The sequence below is a fragment of the Myotis yumanensis genome, unplaced genomic scaffold, assembly GCF_028538775.1.
Source record: "Myotis yumanensis isolate MYYU_CA2020_CCGP unplaced genomic scaffold, mMyoYum1.0.hap1 SCAF_1, whole genome shotgun sequence".
NCBI lineage: Eukaryota > Metazoa > Chordata > Mammalia > Chiroptera > Vespertilionidae > Myotis > Myotis yumanensis.
Genome location: NW_027223752.1, coordinates 144,673,977 through 144,701,284, shown reverse-complemented (window position 1 = coordinate 144,701,284; position 27,308 = coordinate 144,673,977). Strand labels below are relative to the sequence as shown.

Sequence of the window (27,308 nt, the reverse complement as noted above, 5' to 3'; positions counted from 1 at the left end):
CACCCCTTGTGCCAGGCTTGTGGCTGCTTAATTGAAGAATCTACATTCCAAGCCAACACTGACTACTGCTTATGCCAGGCTTGGGCCCACCTGATGGGAGTTTCAGTGCAAGTTGAGAGCAGTTAGTGCAGCTTGTGCCGGGCTTCAGGTTGCGTAGCAAGAGGTACAGGGCATGCTCAGGCCAGCTGCTGCTTGTTTGGGGTTTGTGGATCTTTGAGAGACTTTAGGGAATTCTGTAATGCAGTGGAGGAAGGTCGCTTGTGCGGAAAAGCGGCTGAAAGTGGCGCAGGCTGGGCCTGAGTTGGGTGGGATCTCAGGGATTCACCAAGACCAGCCTAACAGTATTAGCCAGGTTAATGGAGATCACAGATGTGGTACCTACAGGCTGGATAGGAGGAGAGTTCAACAAAGGAACAGTGGTGCCTCACAGCACTTCCATTACCTGAGAGAGCTGCCCTGACCCCTGCTCCTCCAGTCCTTGCTCTGAAGCTAGTCAATTCGGTTCTTCCCTGTAGGCCCCTGGTGCTCTTCAAGTTGCCTCCCAGCACTGAAGCCCACAGCAGGTGAGTTTGCCAGTGCATCCATGCAGGGCCTCTCTACAGGAATGCCAGGGACTCTAGCAACCTTCTGTCTTACTCAAATGCAATTCCCATTGATTTTCACAGCCAGATGTTATAGGGATTCCTCACCTGGGCATTTGTGCCTGGGTTGGGGAGTCGGGTATGGGACTTGGATTTCTCACTCCAACGGGGAGTGGGGAGACTATGTAGCCGAAATATTCCTCCCAATTCATAACCACCATACCCACGAGTGTGGAACCTGTCTATTCCACTCTCCACCCCTCCTACCAGTCTCATCATGGCTTCTTCTTTGATTCTGAGTTATAAGACTTCTGTTCAGCTAGTCCTCAGGTGGTTCTCAATGATGGTTGCTCTGCAATTTAGTTGTAATTTGGATGTGGTGGGAGAAGGCAAGTACAGTGTTGCCTACTCCACCATCTTGACTGGAAGTCCAGATTAGACCTTTTAAAATACCATTACATTGGGAGTCACTCTTTCCTAAGTATTGTCAAGATTTTTCCTTTATCTGATTTTATAGCACTATTTCATTTATTCTTATACTTGGGTACATAGTGCCTTGCTTGTATTATCTAGTCTTTTGTTGGTTGTAAGATTTTTTTCAGTTAAAAAAAAAACTTGCCAGTTGCCTGCTAAATGGAAAATAGTGTGACTGGGTAATACAATTGTAAATAAGACATACCCAATTTTGGTCTTAATATTTGCTGATATTTATTAAGTGGCTATTATGTGTCTAGTACTGTTCTGTGCACTTTGTATATAACTCATTTAATCCTCACAGCAGCCTTGTGTTATACGGTATTATTTTCCTTATTTTACACAGGAGAAAACTAAAGTACAGAGAGGTAAAATAACTTTTTCCAAATTAGTTAGCTAATAAATGACATAGGCATGATTCATATCTACTTCACTAGCTTCAGAATCCATGCTCTTAGCCACTACCACTATATCATCTAGCTGAAAGGTAAGACAGAGACCTACATAAGCATATTTTGAAATATACTGTAAGAGCTTTGTGAGAGGTTTAAAGTACTTTTGCAATTCAGCAGATGGCAAGATTACTTCCACCTAGGAAACACAACAAAAGCTTTATGAAGTATTTGGAAGTGGGGTGGGGAGAAACATTCCAGAAAGAAGAACTTGCATGATATAAAGTACTCTTGAGACAAGACTGTTCACAACATATTACTAAAACAGTGAGTAATGTAGTTAGCTGGGACAAATGATACTTGAAATAGTAAAGCAAAATAAGTAAAAGTAGATTGTAGTCAAATCATAGATTTAGAATATGACATTAAGGTATTTAAATCATATTTTATAGGTAGTACAGTGATATTATTAAGTCTGCATCTTAAAAACATTTGGCTGCCTTGATGTATAAGGTCAAAAGGATGAGATGGTCCAATTAGAAAGTTATTGCAATAGTTTGAGTGAGAGATATGGAAGCCCTGAGTTAAGAAAGCAGAAACCAAAGGAGAGACTGTATGAATCTTCAGGATTTGTCATCTTATTGGCTGTATAACAAGAGTGCAAGTGGAGGACTAAAAATGGCTACCAGACTGCCCTAGCTGGTTTGGCTCAGTGGATGCAGCCCTTCAGTCTGGTTTGGCCTGCAGACTGAAGGGTCCCAGGTTCGATTCCGGTCAGGGGCATGTACCTTGGTTGCGGGCGCGTCCCCAGTGGGGGGTGTGCAGGAGGCAGCTGATTAATGTTTCTAACTCTCTATCCCTCTCCCTTCCTCTCTGTGAAAAGTCAATAAAATATATATTTAAAAAAAAAATGGCTACCAGATGATTGAAAGAGGCTAGTACTATTAATAAAGATAAGGCAGCACAGTTAGGAGGTGATAGTTTGGGAGAAAGGAAGATATAATCAGTTTGAGACATGCCAAGTTTATGATGCCAGTGGAAGGAAATGTTCAGCAGACAATTAGTAATGTAGAATTTAAAAAATCAGAATTAGAAACTTTGGTGTGCTTGGTGTGCATTTGATAGCTAAAACCAGGAAGCATGTAGAGGAAAAACATTTAGGGGACAGATGGAGGAATCAAAACCACTAAAGGAATATTCCCAAAGTAAGGAGAACCTACCTGAAGGATTAAAATAGGAAGGGAGAGACTGGAATGTTGCAGAGAGATAAAACAAATGTGGCAAATTTATTAGCCACATTTATGAAATCTAGGTTGTGAGAACATGAGTATTTATGCTTATAGATATTTATGTCTTATACCAGTGGCCCAGTGCACGAAATTTGTGAAGCGGGGGTTGGTGTCCCTCAGCCCAGCCTGCACCCTCTCCATCTGGAATCCCTCTTGCAATCTGGGACCACTGGCTCCTAACTGCTCACCTAACTGCCTGCCTGCCTGATCGCCCCTAACCACTCTGCCTGCCAGCCTGATCACCCCCAACTGCACCCCCTGCTGGCCTGCTCGCCCCCAACTGCCCCTCTCTGCTGGCCTGATCACTCCTAACCTGCCTCTGCCTCGGCCCCGCCACCATGGCTTTGTCTGGAAGTTCTCTTGGTCTAATTAGCATATTACCCTTTTATTAGTATAGAACAGTGATGGCAAACCTATGACACGCGTGTCAGAGGTGACACACGAACTCATTTTTTTGGTTGATTTTTCTTTGTTAAATGGCATTTAAATATATAAAATAAATATCAAAAATATAAGTCTTTGTTTTACTATGGTTGCAAATATCAAAAAATTTCTATATGTGACACGGCACCAGAGTTAAGTTAGGGTTTTTCAGAATGCTGACACGCCGAGCTCAAAAGGTTCGCCATCACTGGTATAGAAGATGGTATATGCCATATTATTTCTTTCCCTTAGATCAGTGCCTAATGCTGCGACCCTTTAATACAGTTCCTTATGTTGTGGTGATCCCCAACCATAAAGTGATTTTCGTTGCTACTTCATAACTGTAATTTTGCTACTGTTATGAATTGTAATGTAAATATCTGATATGCAGGATGTATTTTCATTGTTACTAATTGAACATAATTAAAGCATAGTGATTAATCACAAAAACAATATGTAATTATATATGTGTTTTCCGATGGTCTTAGGCGACCCCTGTGAAAGGGTCGTTCGACCCCCATAGGGGTCGAGACCCACAGGTTGAGAACCGCTGCCTTAGATTCTTATCTTTCTTTGCTTCCTGTCATTGGCTGTTCTACTTCAAATTATTTTCTAGCCCATATATCATAAATCAAATCTAGATTTTTTTCATAGCACCTGGAAATAACAGATTAACTAGGGCCGAGGTTGGCAAAGTGTGGCTCTTCCTAAGCTTTAGGAGTACCCTAATTAAGTTAAAAACAATGTACCTACCTATATAGTTTAAGTTTTAAAAATTTGGCTCTCAAAAGATATTTCAATCGTTATACTGTTGATATTTGGCTCTGTTGACTAATGAGTTTGCTGACCACTGAACTAGGGTATCTACATATGTTATATAGATAAGGATAAAGTGAATATTACATGGTACACATAAGAGTGAATGTGGATTAGTCCTTGAGAAGCCTCCATCAGGAGATTTATAGCACATAAAAAATAAGGCTAATATGAATGAGGCCTGTCCTTCAAATGTAAGAGTAAGTATTAAGAACAAAAAGAAATGTATTCATATGTTATTGATTTTTAGAGAGAAAAGGGAGAATGATAGAGAGATAGAAACATCGATAAGAGAGAAGCATCATCGATTGGCTGCCTCCTGCATGTCCACTGCTTGGGGATCAATCCCACAACCCAGGTACATGTGCCCTGACTGGGAATCAAACCAGTGACCTCTTGGTTTATGGGTCAATGTTCAACCATTGAGCTACACTGGTCAGACTGTATTCATAGTCTTGATTAAAAAGAGAAATTTAATTTTGTTTTAGTGCCAATAACAACAGCCCAAAGCCATAGTCAAAAGCAGGAACTGACCCTGCAAAATGTAGAAGCCTTGGTGCTGGGAGTTTTACTGCCTACTTGAGGAAAAAATTGTGCCTTTGGGCCCAGAGGAAACTGGAATTGAATCTATTGCAAAAACCCTAGTTTCAAAGGGCTACTGTTCTATGAAGGAGAATGAGAAAAATTCAGTAGTCCCGAATCATTAAAACCACCAGGGCCCTGAGAGAAGCCAATACAAAACCCGTTCTCTGCCACAAAACTTAGGGCTTTTGGAACTCCTGTTGAGAGAATTAAAAAAAAAAAAAAAAAGTGAAGATATACTCACAATAAAAATAAACACAGCAAAGAAGAAAATTGTCATTCTAAGAAAAGGAAGTAAGAAAACAACCCTGACAGAGGCCATAAAATTAATTATCCTATATAATAAAAGCCTAATATGCTAAGTGTCCTGTCGTCCATTCAACCGATCAACGTGTAATATGCTAATGATATGCTAAGGTCGCTCTACCGCTCGCATGACCTGCACAGACCACCGGGGGCAGACACTCCAACGAGTAGGTTAGCTTGCTGCTGGGGTCCGGCCCATCAGGACTGAGTGAGACGGGCCAGGCACACCCTGGAGCCCTCCCGCGGTCCCTCCCCTCCTGGCCAACCCCCCGCATCCCTCCCCAGCCCCAGTTGTGCACTGGTGGGGGTCCCTCGGCCTGGCCTGTGCCCTCTCACAATTCAGGACCCCTCAGGGGATGTCAGAGAGCCGGTTTCGGCCTGATCCCACAGGCCAGGCCAAGGGACCCCACTGGTGCACGAATTTGTGCACTGGGCCTCTAGTCCATTAATAAAAAATGAGGATGTAATTTTCAAACCAATAGGTGGTAGAAAAGAGAGTAAGTGCCCTAACTGGTTTGGCTCAGTGGATAGAGCATTGGCCTGTGGACTGAAGGGACCCAGGTTCGATTCCGGTCAAGGGCATGTACCTTGGTTGTGGGCACATCCCCAGTAGGGGGTGTGCAGGAGTCAGCTGATCGATGTTTCTCTCTCATCAATGTTTCTAACTCTCTATCCCTCTCCCTTTCTGCCTGTAAAAAATCAATAAAACATATATTTTAAAAAAAAGAAAAGAGAGTAAGAAAACTTGATCAATAGAATGTAGGAAAAGAGAAAGAATAAAAGCACATGGTAAATAAAAAGCATAAATTAAGATAAAGAATAAATCCAAATATTTCAGTAATTACAATAAATGAAAATAGACTTTTCAAAATAAAAAACTAATAAAAATGTAGCCATCTGTTATAAATGAGATATCTAAAACACAATGTCACTGTAAGATTGAAAGTAAAGGCATAGAAAAATAAGAATCCTGACCCTAATATTTATGTATCTAACAATATAACCAAATTTTACAGATGGCAAAAAATATATGTAGTATTACAGTTACCACACCTTCAAGGACCAGATAACCTCTATCTTCCATAGATTATTCTAATATATGTAGGGAGGAAAAACTCTCAAATTTCTTTTATGATGCTAATATAAATCTTAATTTTAAAATTAAATGTGTATTATCAAAAAGGAAAAGTATAGGTCAGTGATGCATGTGAACATAGATATAATAATCAAAAACGTTAGATACTGAATAATCAAAAGTTGTTTTCTAAAATCTTAAATATGCATCCAAATAATACAGGAGAGGGGAAGTGGATGGCAAATCCATGAAACAAGATTGATCATGTATTCTTGAAGCTGAGTGATGGATACATGATTATTTATTATATTAGTTCCACCTATATTGATATGTTCAATTTCTTAATCTTAGTTCTTTTTTAATTACATCATAATCAACATCTGTTATACCCAACTGCTGAAATGCCAAACCCCTCTATACGTATTAGTACAGTAAAATACTTGAAACATTCCTTTAAAAATCATGAACATGAAAATAATCCTCACTTTTCTTCCATTCAACATTATCTGGAAATCTAGTTCATAAATACTCATTTGCTCTGAGACCTTAAGAAAGTTACCTTCTTTTTTTGGCCTTAAGTTTCTGGTCTGAATAAATGAATATGATTATAATACCTACCTAGGAACACGGAATATAGGCAATTCAGCTGAACTACCCTACCCAAGCCCAGCTTCAATCAGCCATCTCTGAGTGTCCCACAGACTCATGCCATAAATAAATGCCTGTTGTTTTATATACGCTTATATTTGCAGTTGTTTGTTTGGCAATAATAATAAACTAATACATCTAACAAAACTAAATTTTAGATATTGACAACTATGTAGAGGAAAAATAGGAACTCCCATTGCTGTTGATGGGAAAGTAACTTAATGCAATTACTTTGGAGAACAATTTGATGATATTCAATTGTAAAGTTGAAGATACCCATGTCTTCTTATCAGGAATTCCACTTGTACATATATACACTAGAGAAACATGTACATATATAGGTAAAGAGTCATTTAAAAGATGTTCATTAGAGCATTCTAATAGTGAAACATTGGAAACAATCTAAATGTCCATCAATAAAGGAAATAAATGGATAAATTATATATTATAACCATACAATGTGTAGTGGGTTGAAGAGTACCCATATACAAAAATTAACTCAAAATGGACCCCAGACATAAATGTAAGAGCCATAACTATAAAATGCTAAGGAGAAAATACAGGGGGAAGATTCATGACATTAAATTTGGCAAGATTTCTTGGTTATGATACCTAAAAAGAACAGCAACAAGAAACATTAGATGAAATGAACTACATAGAAATTAAAAAACATTTGTGTACCAAAGGACACCATCAAGAGAGTGAAAATGACCCTGGCCCTAACCGGTGGTTCTGTTGGTTGGAGCGTCTTGCTGTACACCAAAAAGTTATGAGTTTGATTCCCAGTCAGGACACATATCTAGGTTACAGGTTTGATCCCCGGTCAGGGTGCGGATGGGAGGCAACTGATCAATGTTTCACTCTCTCTCTCTTCCTCTCTCTCTAAAAATCAGTAAAAAAAAAAAATATATATATATATATATATATCATATATACTTATATATATATATCATAAGTATATATGATATATATATATATATATATCCATCCATCCTCAGGTGAGGATTAAAAAAGATAGAGTGTATGTGAAAATGGAACAATGTGAGACCATATTTGCAAATCATATATCTTACAACTCAACGGCAACAACAAAATACCCAGTTTGTGGTAATATCTTATGACAGCCCTAGGAACTAATAGATAGTGAATACTAACTACATAACAGGTAAAATGAATGAACTAGAAATATATGTATCAATATGGATATAGCTCAATGCAAAAGAAGTATAAAGCATGATAAAGTTTATGTAACCCCAGGGCAGACATGAGGATAGGGAAGAGACTGTGACCTCCAATAAGCAAGTGGTACTAACTAGACAAAGTGACTTTGAGCTTCATTATAAAAATGAATGAGGTACACTAAGAACTATAAATCAATGCTGAAATAAATTAAAGAAGACATAAATAAATGGAAAAGCATCTCATATTCATGGGTTGGACGGTTTCATATTGTTAGATGTGAATACTACCCAAATCTACAAATTCAGTGCATCAAAAATCCTCCAGTCTTGTGTGGGTCTGTCATTTACTGCCCAGTGAACCTGAAGGAGCTTTTTCAGCTTCTGTAGGGTTCAGTTTCTTCTATCATAAAAAGAAGAGTGTTGGAGTAAATTGTCTCTGTGATCCCTTGTAATTCTAAAATCTTATTTAATATCATTGCTTAAAGGTAAACTATTGAAATGAGGTTGTTCTGAGAGAATATAACTACTAAATATGTTGCCTTTCATACTTGATGAAAGCTAATTAGATTCCAGTGTACATATACGATACTAATTACTAAACTAAGAATTAAGTGTCATCTGTTGAATAATATGACCTTTGGCTAATACTGGGTGAATAGAATGGAAATAATAACTGCAGATTTCTAATTTGGCCCATATGATTTTTTTTTAATTCCTTAAATTTCTTATGGTTTCAGTCATTTTTCCTCAAATATGATAATATAGTAAATTTTCTCCCTGAAGATAGAATATTTGTTTCCTTGAGGTCACATATAACTTTAAGAGCTATCTACACTAATAAAAGAGAAACATGGTAATTAGCGTACGACCGCTACCCTTCCCATTGGCTAATCAGCATATCCTTATGCAAATTAACTGTCAGCCAAGATGGCGGCCGGCAGCCATGCACTGAAGTGAACAGGGAGGCTTGCTTGCTCCAGTGACTGCAGACTCCAACGTTCCCCGCCTGACTTGCCGGCCTCTCAGCTGCAACTCTAAGCAACTATGTAGCAAATATAGAAGCTAAAAAAAACCATAGAAACCGGCTTTCAGTCAGCTGGGCTTCAGCCAGCCTGACCGCAACATTGTATCAATGTTTTCAGCAGCGAGGCCTCAGAGCTAAAGCTGGCCCAGAATAAAAAAGAAAAAAGAAAAAAAGGAGCGGTTGGGAGCTTCAGTCACCCACCAGCCGGAAAACGGCCCTCATCCCCTCAGCCAGCCTGGCCAGGCACCCCAGTGGGGACCCCCACCCTGATCCAGGACACCCTTCAGGGCAAACCAGCCGGCCCCCACCCGTGCACCAGGCCTCTAACCTATATAGTAAAAGGGTAATATGCCTCCCAGCACCGGGATCAGCGGAGCCTTGAGGCCTCCCGGCACTGGGATCAGCGTGACAGGGGGCAGCGCCCAAACCCCCTGATCGCCCTGCAGCTCTGTGTGTGACAGGGGAAGGCGCCCCAACCCCCTGTTCAGCCCTGCGGCTCTGTGTGTGACAGGGGCGGGGCCACAACCTCCCTATCCGCCCTGCTCTGTTTGTGACAGGGGAAGGCGCCCCAACCCCCTGATCAGCCCTGCTTTGTGCTTGATAGTGGGGAGCTCCCCAACCCCCTGATCGCCCTGCAGCTCTGTGTGTGACAGGGTGCGGCGCCCCAACCCCCTGATCAGCCCTGCTCTGTGCCTGATGGGGGGAGCTCCCCAACTCTCTGATTGCCCTGCGTCTCTGTGTGTGACAGGGGGGAGCTCCCCAACCCCCTGATCGCCCTGTGGCTCTGTGTGTGACAGGGGGCGGGGCCACAACCTCCCTATCTGCCCTGCTCTGTTCCTGACAGGGGAAGGCGCCCCAATCCCCTGATCGCCCTGTGGCTCTGTGTGTGACAGGGGGCGGGGCCACAACCTCCCTATCCGCCCTGCTCTGTTCGTGACAGGGGAAGGCGCCCCAACCCCCCCCCCCCCCCCCACGGGCCCTGCTCTGTGTGTGACAGGGTAGAGCCATAACCTCTCCATCGGCCCTGCCCTGAGTGTGACAGTGGCGGCGCCCCAACCCCCTGATCCGCCCTGCTCTGTGGGTGATAGAGGGTGGCGCCCCAAACCCCCCCCCCCCCACGGGCCCTGCTCTGTGTGTGACAGGGTAGAGCCATAACCTCCCCATTGGCCCTGCCCTGAGTGTGACAGTGTGCAGCGCCCCAACCCCCTGATCCGCCCTGCTCTGTGTGTGACAGGGGGCAGTGCCCCAACTCCCCTATCGGCCCTACTCTGTGAGTGACGGGGGGAGCTCCTCAACCCCCTGATGGGCCCTGTTCTGTGCATGACAGGGGGGAGCTCCTCAACCCCCTGATGGGCCCTGCTCTGTGAGTGACAGGGGGGAGCTTCCCAACTCCCCAATCGGCCCTGCTCTGAGCCTAACCAGGGGCTGCACCTAGGGATTGGGCCTGCCCTCTGCCACCCGGGAGCAGGCCTAAGCCAGCAGGTCATTATCTCCCTAGGGGTCCCAGACTGCAAGAGGGCACAGGCCGGGCTTGGGGACCCCTCCCCCCAGTGCACAAATTTTTGTGCACCAGGCCTCTAGTTTATTTATAATAATAAAAGCGTACTATGCAAATTGATTGAACTGCTGAACGGCCGAACAGTGGAACAACCATCCGGACGACCACGCTATGACACCCACTGGCGCCAGGCCAGCCAAGGCAGGTGCGATGCAGTTTGTTGGGGGCCTGGCCATTGCCCCATGATCACCCTGCAGAGGGAGGCCCAGGCCACCAGCCCGCAGGGCGATCAATCAGGGGCCTCCATGATCACCCCAAAGAGAGAGGCCCAGGCCACCGACTGGCGGGCTGTGGCAAGTGGGTGTGGCCTCCCTCTGCAGGGGCGATCCGTCACGGAGCCCCATGATCGATCGCCCCAAAGATGGAGGCCCATCACGGAGCCCCGGCCAGGTGGGCAGGGCCTACCTCTTTGGGGCGATCGATCGTGGGCTCGCAGACTGAGAGGGCGCAGGCCGGGCTGAGGGGACTCCTCCACCCCCCAGTGCACGAATTACGTGCACCGGGCCTCTAGTAAGTCTATAAATAAAAACGCACATCGAGACATGAAAATGTCTCTTTGGTAGACGTCTAACTTTACTCAGTAAGAGATCTACATTTTGAGCATCACCAACCCTGGGAGATCTCCCTGAAAGAATGAAAGCAGCTAAGACCCACTTCCAAAACCTCGGAAACCTTTTATTGTCATTTCGAAATAGACTTGGGTTTGGCAAGATAGACTACAGAAAAGGCTGAGTGGTGTAGTCCTGCTATTTAGTCTGCAACCTCCCCTAGAGTTCATCCTCATTAATAGGCAATAAAAGGAAGGGCCATTTACTACCTAATTGATTGTATAATTTGGCCAATATGTTCACCACAGGTTCACATGGTCTTCCCTCTAATCCCTGTAAGCCCTCATTCTTCCTCTTTCAGAAAGTCATATCCCTGTCAGAATTCCATTCTTGTCACCAAAGCTGTCAAAAACTATAAAGAGTTGGAGATTTTACTTGCAAGCAAATAAGTTAGCCTGCCACATTTTATGGATGCGGTTAGAAGACACAAGACTCCAAGATCAGAGACAAAGGACATTTTATTCCTCTAGCAATTGCAGTAGCATTTTTATTTTGGTTCCCTAGTCCAGTTCCCACAGACCAATACAGAGGGTCAGTTGGTCTATATAATCTATGAGTTCTGTCACAGAAGGAGGAATCCTGAGCTTAGCAAATTCAAATCTTTTATAACAGGCTAGTGAGCATGGCTGCCCTTTCTCCAGAGGGAGGCATTATCTTCACTTACTAGACAGTAAGAATGTTTGACCCTTAACTTGAGGGAGACACTATCCTTACTATCACTGCTTATCTGCTGGGATCCTTGAATGCCCTCACAACTTGACAGTTGGCTTTCTCCAGAGGAACGTAATCCAAAAGAGAGCAAGGCAGAAGTTGCTGTCTTTTATAACTGATCCTTGGATGTCACACTGTTCTTTCCACAATATCCTGTAGATTACACAGGTCAGCTCTAGCCACTGTGGGAGGGGACTGCACAGGGTGTTAATACTAGGAAATGGGAATCACGTGGGACCATCTTGGAGGCTTGAGCACATAGTCATTAAGATATATCATAAAGGCCGTAATGTAAGCCTTAATTTAAGAATATTCAAATCATATCAACCAACTTTTCATACCACAATAATATGAAATTAACAGCCATTTACAAGAAGAAAACTGGAAAATTGATTGCAAACCATATATCTGATAAGGGGATAATATCTAAAATATAAAAAGAACTTATAAAACTCAACAGGAAAAAAAATCGCATTTAAAAAATGGACAGGAGGCCCTGGCTGGGTAGCTCAGTTTCTTAAAGTGTCATCCCAATACACCAAGATTGCCAAGGTTCAGGTTTCATCACAGGTCAGGGCACATACAAGAATCAACCAATGAATGCATAAGTAAGGAGAACAACAAATCCATGTTTCTCTCTCTCCCACCCCCCTTCCTTCCTCTCTCTAAAATTAATTTTTCTTAAAAAATGTTAATGGCCAGGAGGAGGACTGGCAACCATATTTCCCTCACACGCCTGACTGGTGCAGAGCCCTCCCTACATGCAGCCAAATCTTGGTCCCTTTTAGCCTGATAAACTATTCTTGCTTACCCCTGACAACTCCTGAGACCCCTCCCAAACACAGAGGTCTGTAGGTAACCAGTGGGGGCCAGCTAGAGTTGGTATACCTGGGCCATTTGCTGAGTGGCCTCAGACCCAGCACTGGCATCAGGTTTGAACCTGTATCAATCTGGCAAGCACCACACATCCCTACCTGGTGACTCACTGCGAACCTACCTCCTACAAATCAAGTCCTGCCAAAGGCTCTTTCAGTGACTGAGCCTGTCAGGCAGCCGGCAGGCAGAGGCAGATCTCAGGGTGCCTTGGGACTTTGGCTAACTTACCCCTGGGCCTGCTGCTGGTAAAAGCTGGCCTTGGTGCATAGCTTGGTCCTTCTCGTGCACACCCAGGTCCAGCAGAGGCAGCCACAAACTGTGGATCACTTTACAACTCCAAACAGGTTGCCAGTGCCATTCACAGCAGGATCTGACATTGGCCTGCACCAGAGTCCCTGCCAAGAGGCTCCAGAACCAATACACGTAGTGGTCAGCTTCAGACAGCGGAGCAGGATCTAGTAGCTTCGCAAGTGTCATATCCAAAGGGAGATCTTGGCAGAAACCAGACCCTGCTGAGGCGAATTGTGCTTCATGTGGTCAGCAACTGCACAGCAGCTCATACAGTGTGGTCGAGGTCAGCCAGCCTGAGGGTCGACCCAACACACAAATGGGCCAATAGCAATTACAACAGGAAAGCCCACATAACCTACGCAAGGGACACCCCTGGAACACCACCATCAGGTGGTCAAGGAGATGGTGCACTGGCTCTCACAGGACACCTACTGCATAAGGCCACCCTGCCAAGACTGGGGGTCATAGCAAATGTACGTAACACATAGAAAGAAACACAAAGAGGCAACCAAAATTGGGAGACAGACATGACCCAAATGGAAAAAAACAGGAGAACTCCAGCAATTCCTCCAGGAGGTATGTATCCAAAAGAAATTAAAACATATAGTCACTAAGACAGTTACAAACAAATGCCCATAGCAGCTGTATTTATAGTACATTAGAACCAGGAGCTGGCAGCTACCCAAATGCCCATCGATAGAAGATGGATAAACAAATGTGATACGAGTCATTTTTCTGATGTGTGTTGTGAATATGTGCTCCCAGTGTGTGGCTTTCCTTTTCATTTTTAAAAGTTTCCTTAAAATTTAATTTTAGCAAAGAGCAAATACATATTTGTAGTTTTACTATTTTTAAATCATTACTTATACACATCTGGTATTTTGACACTGAGAGAAAGTTGTCATGACCATTACAGTAAAGGAGTTGGGGGTGGGGGGGGGGAGTATTAACAGGAGTGTGTGTGGGGGGGGGGGGGTATTTTGTTTTCTGTTTCGGTTTTGGGTTTGGGTTTTTTTTGTTGTTGTTCTTTTTGTTTTGTTTTTTTGCAATGTGGACGGATTCTAGATGCTTTTGTTAGAAGGGGCCCATTCCAGGAGAAGCGGTTTGCAAGTAAGATCATAAATATAGATTTAAGTACAATTCATAAATGAAAAATGTTCCCTCTAGAACCCAAAAATAACCTAAAAGACATTGTAGGTGCTGAGAGACTTAGTAGCTGTTTCTTGACAGTGTCATAGGTAGAATGGCCTTCAGTTTACCAAATAATTTTCAGGACTTTAACCAAGGTGAGAGGTAGGGCCTTACACTATGTTGAAGCAGTGATGTATGCTCTTTTCCTGAGCTCTATTGTATTTGTATAGCCTGAAAAGTATCGGATGACTCTCCTCAGAGGAAGGTGTCATTATGTGATATCATACCTATGTTCCTGGAGAGAGCAGGATGTAGTGAAGATCTTGCTCTTGCCTTGGCCCCGTAGCTCAGTTGGTTATACTATGGTCCTGATGTGCCAAGGTTGCGGGTGTGATCCCGTCAGGGCACATATAAGAACCAATCAATGATGTATAAAATAAGTGGAACAACAAATCAATGTTTCTCTCCCCTCTCTTTCTCTCTTAAGTCAATAAATGAAATTTTTAAAAAAAATTTTTAATAAAGCAAATCATAGCCCGGCTAGTGGGACTCAGTGGTTGAGCATCGACCTATGAACCAGGAGGTCATGGTTTGATTCCCGGTCAGGGGACATGCCCCAGTTGTGGGCTTGACCCCCAGTGGGGGTGTGTAGGAGGCAGCGGGTCAATGATTCTCGCTCATCATTGATGTTTCTATCTCTCCCTCTCTTTTCCTCTCTGAAATCCACAAAAAATATTTTTTAAAAAGCGAGATAAAAAAATTTTAAAAAGCAAATCATATTTTAAAAAATAGTAAAAGATCTTACACTAAAAAATTGTATGTGATGACAGGTTGTTGCGGTCCCCCATGGTAGCTGGGTAAAAGTTCATTGTGTCTCTTTGGAGGAGAGGGCAGATTGCAGTCAAGAGGCTGTTGAAATGGGCACTGAACAAAAGATATTCACCAAATATATAATTGCAAAATATTCACCCGTTGCTGATTGGATGAAGTAACAATATCGGCAGGGAGACCTTAATGCAGCCCAGAGTGCAGAGGCTGAGATAATCTGCTCTGAGACACTGTTGATTCTTCCCAAGGTTAAGAGCGGGCCAGATCGGGCTGTTCAATGGCAAACCCATGGGGATATCACCCCTTCTCCAAATATGGTTTGTATAATGGGCTTCAATCATTAAAGACTCTGTTTAATCTATATTCAGCCATATTAACTATTTTAAAAGGGAGGAGGAAGTCCCTGAGGTTTCATTTACCACAGTTCGATTCCCGGTCAGGGCACATGCCTGGGTTGTGGGCTCGATCCCCAGCAGCTGATCAATGATTCTCTTTCATCGATGTTTCCATCTCTCTCTCCCTGAAATCAATTAAAATTTTTTAAAGAGAGAGAGAGACCTGTACATGTGCTGCAACAAGAGATGCGTTTCACATTGAAAAACAAACAGACTGAAAGTAAAGGGATGGGAAAAGATGTTACATGTGAATGGAGACAAAAAGAAGTTAGGTTAGCAATACTTATATCAAGCAAAATAGATTCTTGTTACTTTTGTAACAAGAGACAAAGAAGGGCATAGTAATCATAAAGGGACCAATCCAACAAGAGGACATAAAGCTCATAAACGTCTACACACCCAAATGTAGGAACACCTAAGTATATGAAGCAAATATTGATGAACATAAAGGTAGAGATTGACAGTAATGCAATCATAGTAGGATACTTTAACACCCTATTGACATCAATGGATAGATTGTCCAGACAGAACATCAGTTAGGAAACAGTTGCCTTAAATTACACATTTGACCAGATGGATTTGATTTTTTTAAATATATTTTATTGATTTTTTACAAAGAGGAAGGGAGAGGGATAGAAAGTTAGAAACATCGATGAGAGAGAAACATTGATTCAGCTGCCTCCTGCACACTCCCCACTGGGGATGTGCCCGCAACCAAGGTACATGCCCTTGACCAGAATCGAACCTGGGACCCTTCAGTCTACAGGCCGACGCTCTATCCACTGAGCCAAACTGGTTAGGGCTGGATTTGATATTTTTTTAGGACATTTTACCCAAAAGGAGAATATACATTTTTCTCAAGTATACATGGAACATGTTCCAGAATAGACCACAAAGCAAGTGTCAATAAATTTAAGAAGGATGAAATCATATCTAGCATCTCCTTTGGTCAAAATGATATGAAAGTAGAAATCAATTACAAGAAGAAAACTGAAAAACACACAAATACATGGAGACTAAATAACATGCTACTAAACAATAAATGAATTAACAACAGGCTCAAAAAAGAAATCAAAAGACACCATGAGACAAATGGTAATGAAAACACAATAGCCCAAAAATCTATGGTACACAGCCAGAGCAGTTTTCAAAGGAAAATTTATAGCAATACAGGACTACTTCAAGAAACAAGAAAAATCTCAAGTAAACAATCTAAACTTTCATCCAAAGGAACTAGAAAAAGGACAAACAAGTAGAAAGAGGAAATAAAGATTACAGTAGAAATAAACAAAATAGACTAATAAAATAGAAAAGATGAATGAAATCAAGAGCTGGTACTTTGAAAAGATAAACAAAATTGATAAACCTTTAGCCATACTCATCAAGAAAAAAAAAAAGGGGTGCCCAAATATAATAAATCAGAAATGAAAGAGAAGTGACATTTGACATCACAGAATTACAAAGAAATATAAGAAAATACTACAAAAAATTAAACACCAGCAAATTGGACAACCTTGAAGAAAAGGCTGAATTCCTAGAAATATACAATGTTCCAAGACTGAATCAAGAAGGAATAGAAAATCTGAACAGACCAAACACTGCTAACTAAATCAATTCAGTAATAAAAAACTTCCACAAACAAAAGTCCTAAACCAGATAGCTTCAGAGATAAATTTACCAAACATTAGAGAGAGTTAATATCTATTCTTCACAAACTATTCTAAAATATTGAAGAGGGAGTAAGGCTCCCAAATTCATTTTTATGAGGCCAGCATTACCTTAATACCAAAACCAGGCAAACAAAAAAAAACTATAGGCCAATATCCCTAGTGAGCACAGATGCAAATTTTTCAATAAAATATTAGCAAACTGAATTCAGCAATACATTAAAAACATCATACCCCATGATCAACTGGGATTTATCCCCAATGCAGAGGTGGTTCAATAACCACAAATCAATTAATGTGATATATACAACATAAAATGAAGGATCAAATCATATGATCATATAAATAGATACAGAACAGCATTTAACAAAAAACATCCATTTATGATGTAAAAAGAAAATTCTTGGCAAATTAGGAATACAGAGAACATACTCAACATAATAAAGGCCATATATGACAAACCCACAGCTGACACCATAATGGTGAAAAGTTGAAAGCTTTAAGATCAGGAACAACACAAGATGTCCATACCACTTTTATTCAACATAGTATTGGACGCCCTAACCACATAACTACCTTATGACCCAGCAATTCCACTTCTGGGTATATATCTGAAGAAATCCAAAACACTAATTCAAAAGTATATATGTTCATTGCAGTGTTATTTACAATAGTCAATATATGGAAGCATCCCAAGTGCCTATCAATAGACAAGTGGATAAAGAAGTGGTACATAATATACAATGGAATATTACTTGGCCATAATAAAGAATGAAACCTTACCTTTTGCACCAGCATGGATGGACTTAGAGGTCAAACTCAGTGAAATAAGTCAGACAGAAAAATAACAACCATATGATTTCACTTATATGTGAAATCTAAAGAAAAAAAATCAATGAAACAAAATAGAAACAGACTCAGAGATTAGACTGATGGTTGCCAGAGGGGAAGGGGTTTGGGGGATGGGTGAAAAGGTGAAGGGATTAAGAAGTACAAATTGGTAGTTACAAAATAGGGGGATGTAAAGTACAGCATGGGAAATATAGTCAATAATATCCTAATAAGTATGTGTGTTGTCTGATGGATATTAGACTTTGTAAGTTATATACATGTCTAATCACTATATTGACACTTGAAAGTAATATATATTGTGTCAACTTATTGAAAAAAAAAAAAAATGTTAAGCCCTAGCCAGTTTTGCTCAGTGGATAGAGCGTCGGCCTGTAGACTAAAGGGCCCCGGGTTCAATTCCAGTCAAGGGCACCCACCTCGGTTGCAGGCCCTCCTCCCCAGCCCCGGCCCTGGTCAGCCCTGGTCGGTCCTGGTCAGGGCACGTGCAGGAGGCAACCAATCAATGTGTTTCTCTCACATCAATATTTCTGTCTTTCCCTTTCTCTTCCACTCTCTCTAAAAATCAATGGGAAAATATCCTTGGGTGAAGATTAAAAAAAAATTTTTTTAAGAAAATGGTGCATTGCCGAAACCGGTTTGGCTCAGTGGATAGAGCGTCGGCCTGCGGACTAAAGGGTCCCAGGTTCGATTCCGGTCAAGGGCATGTACCTGAGTTGCGGGCACATCCCCAGTAGGAGATGTGCAGGAAGCAGCTGATCGATGTTTCTCTCTCATCGATGTTTCTAACTCTCTATCTCTCTCCTTTCCTCTCTGTAAAAAATCAATAAAATATATTTAAAAAAAAAAAAAAGAAAATGGTGCATACACATACACAAAGAGGAATATCATTGTATTATTCAGGCATTAGAAAAAGAAATTCTGCCACTTGTAACAACACATTCATGGACCTTGAAGGCATGATGTTTTGTGAAATAAGTCAGAAATGGAGAAACACCATGTGTTCTCACTTATCTGTGGAATCTTTAAAAAGCAAGTTCATAGATACAGAGCACAGATTGATGGTTGCTAGAGGTTGCAGGAGTGGTGTGCAGGGGTGAGGTGGGAGTAAATGGATGAAGGGTGTCGACAGATACAAACTTGCAGTTATAAAATAAGTCATGGAAATGTAATGTACAGCACAGTGACTGTAGTTAGTAATACTTATATTTCATATTTGAAAGTTGGTAAGAGAATCTTTAAAGTTCTCTTTACAAGAAAAAAAATTCTGTAACTAAGTATGATGACAGATGTTAATTATACTTATTGTGATGATCATTTCACAATATATACAAATATCAAATCATTATTATGTACAACTTCAACTAATATAATGTTGTCTGTCAATGATAGCTTAATGAAAAATAAAATCACTTCTGTAGCTTTGTATGTCACGCAGAGTAAATGAGCCTTAGAGTGGCCTTTCAGCCCTTTGATTTTTATCTCCTCACCTCTCTGGCCTCACCTCCCCCACTGCCCTCTTTGCCTGCTGTGCACCAGCCTCTCAGGTCATCTTGCTGTTCCTTAGCCATCCCAGACATGCTCCCACCTCCAGGCCTCTGCAATCTGCAGTTCCCTGTGCCTGAACTGATCTTCCTGTATCAGCTCTCTTACAGGGTGGCAAAGCACCACGACCCTTAGTAAATATTTTTTTGTTCACTTCTCAAGGGGGGGGGGGGGAGGGGGGCATTTATTCTTGCTCCCAAAAAAAAGGAGTTATAAAGGAATTTGGTCTGTTTGCATTGTCTTGAGCCAGTGTTTCTCAAACTCTGTAATAAAAGACCAGGTTTTAAAAAAAGGTTATTTTCATTTGTTTCTGACCAATCTGTAGTCCTGTTGTGCCTAATAAGAATGCAGCTCGCTCTTCATGTCATTCCCCGTTCTAGTTTAACAACATCCCAACTGACGTATATTCTGTTTAAAAGAAGAACTGAGCCCAGCTGGTGTGGCTCAGTTGATTGGGCATCATCCCATGCCCCAAAAGTTTGCTGGTTTTGTTAGGTTTGATCGAACAATTGAATCAATACCCCCTCCCCCCACTTCACAGTGGACATTCTACTTGCCTAGCCCACATTCCACTTGCTAAGACCATGGTCTCTCCTCTCCGGACTTCCCAGGATCTGGACCTGCACAGAGAATTCTCCGCCCAGAAAAAGCCCGCCTAGAGTCCTTTAAACACCTCTGACTCCCGTCACTGGGGTGCTGGAGCCATTTGGGGCTCAGCCACCTGGTGTGTGGATGATCGAATAAATTTGTAACCCCTCACCACTCTGGCCTGGTGTGTTCCTCCTTTGGCGACCTGACAGTTCAATTCCTGGTCAGGGCACATGCCCAGGTTGCGGCTGGATCCCTGGTAGGGGACATGCAAGAGGCAGCTGATTGATGTTCAGCTCTTACATGGATGTTTCTCTCAAGATCTCTCCCTTTCTCTTCCTCTCTCTAAAAAATCAATTAAAATATTTTTTAATAAATAACAAAAGAGTTGACTGATCACATACTTTGTTGTGGCAGTATTAAATCCCTGTTTCTAATCTTTATTCTGTTTCTAAACTTTATTACAGATGGGTAATAATTTTCAGGTTGGTGCTGTTATCAGTGGGGTGTACTCCATTGATGGTGGAAGTGGAGATCTTGGGGGGCCGCAGGAAGAAGAATTTCCCGAGGGAGGATGAGGTATTGTGGAAAGCTTTATTGATGAAATAACGTTAAGGGAGTTCCCCCTCCAAGATGCCATCTCACTCAGTCCTGCCGTGGAAAATCTCCCATTTTGTCTTCAGCAGGGCTAGGATTAAAACCACTACCCAAAGTCTTTGCTCCATATTAAAGCCCAGTTCAGTCTAGCATCAGGCTAGCTTAGCTCATGTTCCCAGCTGCAGTCCATTGCTTCCAGGATCACATGCAAGCTGGCCTGAGTCATGGAACGAGTAAGTGCTGGGAAGCAGGAGTGAAGCAAGAGGAACAAAAGAGCAAAAGTTTCTTTGGGGATTTTAACTAGAAGCTTAACCAATGAATCTTTCAGGATTTCACACGCTTGCAGTGGCTCCATCCCTCTAACCAATCCATGCTTCCCCAGGCTAGACTGACTGGCAAGCATCTTCCCTGTCACCCTGACTTCACTGCGCATGTGCCCATCTTCCCCTTTGTTGGGATCCTTTCCCCAGTGACCTGCAAGGAGTGGACCAGGGGTTTCCTGGGAAGCATGACGTTCCTGCTTCCTAGTGAAGTTGCCTAGTGAAGGGATGATCATGCCCTTCACTTTCTTCCTGTTATTAATAACTAGCTAGTTAAGATGGTAACAGTGCCACCCCAAAGAGCACACTTTACAATCACTGGTCCAGATGGGATCTCTTTTTTGGCAAGGCAGCTAATCATAGATGAGGAGACCTTGTGGACACATGAAATACTGAGTGTGCTAAAGGATCACAGCAGTAGAACGATAGTTTGGGATGAGTTGCAAACTTTCTTCAAAGAGTTTCTCTCCCTAAGAGTGAAAAGATATTTAAAGTGATTTGTTTTTAATTCTGTTGTTTGCTTCTTCTTTACATACCATTTTTCCACATATATAGTGAAATTGGAAAGGAAAATGTGTAGCCAAAAGCCAAATTGACATTCTAAAACACGAAGTCAGTGTAGGACATAGAATTAGAAGTTAGCATATTATTCGATTATTAGATATATCAACCACATCATTAGATATACATCTGATATTTTAACTGGATGATGTTATATAAGGATATTATTTTTTAGCTAACATATCTGGGAAGTGTCAATGTAAGAAATGTCCAAACCTATAAGAATTTTTATGAGTTTATTTACACCAAACTGATGACAATTGCCAGAAAGCAAAATCTCAGCAGATTGAGAAAATGCACGTTGTTTTATACATTGAAAGCAAAGTGGGGAGGGGGAAAGTATTCCTGGGATTGGATGAAAGGTAAAACATTTGTGGGTATAGGATAGTTAACAGTCAATAATTAGCATGATAATAATAACAATGAGGGCATTTATGGTCTCTGCTCTGGCTTGGTGGTTGTGCTTTGAGGGGTCCAGAAAAAAAGGAAATTACTTTGATATTCCAAAGTTACTGTTAAGGATATGTTATCTTAGTTTCAAAAAAAAAAAAAAAGACCACAGACAGGCTCAGTTAAAGTAAAGCTTGGCCTTTGTTAGGGAAAAATACCACGTAGGACTTGACTACCAGCTATGAACTGCTTTTAGTTAGGAAGTTTCACTTTCAGACCATTTGTGTCCTTACTTTAGGTCTGGAGTTTGTAAGACACCATTAGGCCTCCCCTGAGCTTGTCAGGTTTATTATGTGGCCCCTTTTTCGTCCACAGAAGTTATGAATTGCACTGAATCTATTAAAAATTACTGGGTCCAAAATTGCAACTTCTTTAATTATATAAATAATTATTAACAAGTCATTTCAATAGAAACATTGTTCATTAGGGAGCTTCAGTATCTACTTATTAGATAGAAATGGACCTTTTGTCATTCAAGTATGACAATAAATAATAATTACATTTAAATTTTTTATTTTAATTTGGCCATAAATTTTCAGTGCCAAATAAATTGCATGATCCTTTTTTTAATTAACATTTTATGTTCTAAAGCTTTGAGGGGAAAAGTGTATTTAGATTACTTTAAAAATATAACGTGTGTTTTGCTACAGCCTCCAACTCCTATCCCCCAAGCATAGTAAGGATTTTCACGGGCACCAAATCTTTGACATAGCTGGATTTCTGACAAAAATCTATCCAAAGGGACATTATTTGGGAATACAATTTAAAATTTCATATCATCTCTTACTTTTGGGTCATTACATAAAAATATTGAATAATTTGAAAACTTACTTTTTATTTTGTATTCAGTATGGAGAGTTATCCCCAGAGTGGGGCTTTTCTGATGCAGAATTGGAATGCTCATGTAGTCACAACAGCTGTCCCCACACCATGTGGTATCTTCCATTACTTTACTAAAGAGATGAATTTTTGGCCCAGTGTCTCAGTAATAATGGACACACATGGTTTTACGTGGCAAAGCCGTATGCTTATGCATTCATTTGACTTTCACAGCTCCAGTTGGCTCCAGATTAGAACAAGGAGAATACATTCACACCGTGGCCACCCTCATAGCTGCCTTAGTGGCTGGGTCACAGTAGGCTCTGTTGCTTCTAAAGACACAACGAACTATTGCTGAGGAATTGCACATTCACCAAAGAGAGAATAATGACTTGCTGAAAGAATTCTCTCTCAAAGGTTTCAGATTATGGTCCTAATTATTATTGATCTCTCTTAATATTAATAAAAATCATGGCCATGAAATAACTAGGAAACTAAAAAGAAAGATTGTTCTAGCAGTTGATAATTTTTCAGGATATTAGTCCAAATATTTGATTTAATTCTTTTTCTTCCCAGAAAAAGTGGCACTATACTTTCATTTTATTAACAGGGAATTTAATAAAATTTTTAAAGCCCATTGCTCATATATGCAGTATATTTGGAAAACCATTCTCATAAAAATAGAAATGATTTTAACGAATTAGTTTACTATGTGAAACAATACCTATATATTATTGACATTTTAAACAATTTTGTTTGCTCCAAAAATAGTTGTTATAAGTAATCAGATGTAAATGTAAGATGATTTTATTTAGTGTGAAATTGCATTGATATACTATATAGTTTGAATACTATATCTCTGCAGTGTCAACTTAATGCTCTTTTTGGTATGACTTTATACTATAAGCTTATATTTAAATTCTCAACTCTTTAGCATTTCTGAAATCAACTGGTACAGTTATTTAAAAGTTTTTATTTTTTAGCAATAAAAATATGCTTTCCTTGAAAAAACAAGTTATGTCCCTCTGAATAATACTTTTTCCCCTAAACAAAGTAAAAACAAGCAGAAAAAAAACCCTTCAGTGTAAAATTTTAATTACCTGATATGGAAAATTAGATTTCTGATATCATTAAATATCAAAGAAATTTCAACCATACCCAATGTAGGCTACTTTTTTATGTGAATTTATGCATGGATCTTAAGGGTTGTACTGATGAATATGTTCGAGGCTTTCAGCTTTTAGTGGATACAAAATAGAATGATTGATAAAATCCTCCCTACTATTGGCTATTATTTACTGACTCTTAAGTGGCAGGTTGTATTTATGCCAATTTATCTGCTTCAGGGAACATTCTTGATAGCAGAACAAAGTGAATAAAAGTAGTTTGCTTTGCAAATGAATGCAAATGGGAGCGCCTTTGGGAAAGCCCTTTAACAGGGCAGTGCACTCTGATTATGAGTGAAGCTGCCATTTGGACTTGGTGAAAAGAGCACGCTTGAACCATTGATTGGGGGAGACAGTAAAAAGTCAGGAAGGGCCCCGTTAAGCTCGCAGTGAGGCAGGCGGATGTCAGTGTGGTTAGAACACAGTGGGAGAATGACAGGGAGGATTAGTGTCAGGGAGAAGCTTTGCTGTAGCTGTGGAGATAGTCCCTGGGGTCACTCACCTCTGACTGTGGTTCTGTGCTGATGGTTCTGTAATGCAAACGCCCTGATGTATGCCTGTTCATTATCGGAAATGGTGATTAGAAAAGGTATTTGTCTCAAAGGTTTCCTTCTTTCGTTTTTTCTTTCTTTTTAATTAAAGAAAAATAAAGTGGGCTTCCTCCATCTTGCTGCTGACTCCTAGAGAATTGTTTAATACCAGAGTGGTTACTGCCCTTGGTAGGGCATAGTTTAATGCTAAAATGTAATGTGAAATAATTGTAACATGTTTGTTTGTTATTTGATAATAGTTTTTTTTGCTTTACTCAGCTTTGGGTTTGACCAAGTGGTCGTGCTGAATAAAATGCAGAGAATGTGCTTGAATGTTTGCTTTTGCAAAAAAAAAAAAAATTCTGTAATATTTCAAGGTATTTTATTATTCAAATTAATAATTTGATTAATTTTTAGGAGCTGTTTACCTTCTCAAAAATGAAATGTTGCTCTGCACAGACTTGATGATTTAAGTGTTGGTCCCATGAGTTTCTAATTTTATTTCTGCTTCCAAATTTTATAAAATGGTAACATTTGATAAGTTAAACTTTTTGAAAATACATGATTTTTAGAATATTGTTACTTAGAATGAACAAAGTAGATCTTTGTCTCAATTATGATTCTTGATCTCTACATTTACTTGTTGACATTTTCATTTATGCTTATACTTGAAAGAAAGCAATAAAAACCTTATTTTTTAAACTTTAAAGTATAGTGACTATATATGAGGCATTTGTAAGCAGCAGTGACAACAATGCATTTCATAGGCTTTGTGAATGGTTTCTCACTAATGCAGAATTGACTTATCTTTTTTTTTTTCCAATTTCTCCGAAGCCTGACTTCATAATAGTTCTGCTTTTTTATTTGGTATACATAGGAAAATGTAAAAGGCTGCTGGAGCTTTGCATTCTAATGTTAAACATGCAACCCAAACCTCTATCTGAACTATTAGATACATTGTGATATTATTGTTTTTGCAGAAAGCATATTGCCAATAGTTTGTTTCACAGGTCTATTAAATGTATTAGCAAACATTGTTTAAATTGTCTTTTTTGCCTTAATATTTTGCAGGCACCTGAATGGACAGAAGAGGACCTCAGCCAGCTGACAAGAAGTATGGTTAAGTTCCCAGGAGGGACCCCAGGTCGATGGGAAAAGATTGCTCACGAATTGGGTCGATCAGTGACAGATGTGAGTTCACTCAGATTTGCATTGTATGGAGAGTGAAAATCCAGAAAAGCCAGCTCTGTAGAAGGCAGACACAAATGCCTCCACCATTCTCTGTGGAGAAAGGCTACAGCCCTTCTAGGACCTGGAAGTGAACCATTAACGAAACAGGCAAGAAGCAGATTTCAGCCGGTCCCATGATCCACAGTTAACAGCTGTTTAAGAAATTCTAGTGTTTAGAGACTTAAGCTAGTTTTGTATTTAGAGTGACTCCTTCAGCTTTGGGGAGAAAAATAGCTCTCAGACTTATCAGAATTAGAAAAGTTATATTTCATAAAAAGGGGAAAAATAAAAAGAGAAGTTTTATTACAGCTGGATCTTTTTAACGCTGGAATTATACACATTCTTTGGTGTAGGTATTTAGACAGGTGGTTTGCATTAATTAAATCAACAGTATCCCTATGTTTGTTTTTATCTTAAGGATGATGCCTACCATCTATTTTGACAAGTTGTTTAAAACCCTTCCCTCCACTTCCCCCCCCCCCCCCCCCCAAAAAATACACACACGTGTAATATGACAAGCCATACTTGGCATTTAAAAAAAACAAAGTGTTTACCTGGACAGTGTTAGATTTATCACTTTGGGTACTTTTATTGAGGAAATTTAAGGCAGAGAATCTTATTAAGATATCTACCACAGTGCCGGACAAGTACTACACAGTAAATGTTTACTTGATATTGAAAGAAATTTTTATTTTCATCAGTATGATCCTTATTTTTACAAATAATAGTAAGTAGTCTTTACTAAACAAGTTCCTTACTGAATTTATTTAAATAAATCCTGTAGATCTAAAATATTTATGGGGTTACTGAAAGCAAAGATTCAAATGTCCTCCTCAATTCCATTAGTAAATGGTGGGCCTTTTCTGATAATGAACAATTTAAAAACCTGAAAAATGATTGGTAAGCACAACCACCAAACAGAAAAGCTTGTTACATAAAATGCTGTTACCTTTTTGTAGTAAATTACAATCTTTTAATTTAAAACAAACTTATAGAACATATTACTGTCAATTTTTTAAATAGTTCTGTAAGAGTTTTAAATTACATATAGGAATGTTTTTAATGTCATATAGATCTTTTTTAAATCACTCTTAAAATATTAAGATGTTTTTTATTATTTTGGCTTCAGAGTTAAAGTCTGATCATGTGGAAAAATAGCGCTTATATCTTGTAACATTTTTTCCCCTATGTTTCATGAGGAGACCAGTTATCATAGGTGACTGAGAAAAGAACCATAAGGATACATTTTAAGTACTATGACCCTCTAATTATACAACTATGTACTGTTAATATAATGATTAACAAAAATTACTAAAACAATTTTCAAAAGGTTATCAAACCAATATTGGCTTAATAGGACTCAAATTTTTAGTTAATTGCCATATGAGAAATAATAGTTCACTAATTTAGTGTCTCTTTTGAAGACAGCTTTTAACTTTTTAAATAATATTTCTCTGAGGCCTTACAGTTAATAATGCCAAAGGCAGATAGGATATTGAGTAGAGCAGTATTTTACATTAATTTATCATTATCATCTGCTTAAATTTTTAATCTAGATTTTTTTAGGAGGAGAGAAATGAAAGTGTAAATGCTAAAAATATACATGATGTAACCAACAGAGCCTTGAGATGGCTAGTTAGTATCAAAGATCTAGAAAATCTAAACATAATTTAAAGAGTTGTTTTAGTGCAACAGTCCCTGGATAAGCAAAGACACCTTTTCAAACTTTTGCAAATTCATTCCATGTGTTTCAAATTTTTTCTTCTAGAAAACTGCCAGTTTTCTCTTTGCCAAAAC

General features: G+C 40.1%; 1 protein-coding gene across 1 annotated transcript in view; it reads left to right on the top strand.

Moving 5' to 3' along the window:
• The window catches only part of DNAJC1 (DnaJ heat shock protein family (Hsp40) member C1), a 202,904-nt gene that overhangs the window by 155,460 nt on the left and 20,136 nt on the right, over positions 1-27,308 (top strand). The window contains exon 9 of the mRNA XM_070432751.1: positions 25,353-25,472. Within this exon, the coding sequence (XP_070288852.1) occupies positions 25,353-25,472 (120 nt within the window). The remainder of the gene's footprint in view (positions 1-25,352; positions 25,473-27,308) is intronic.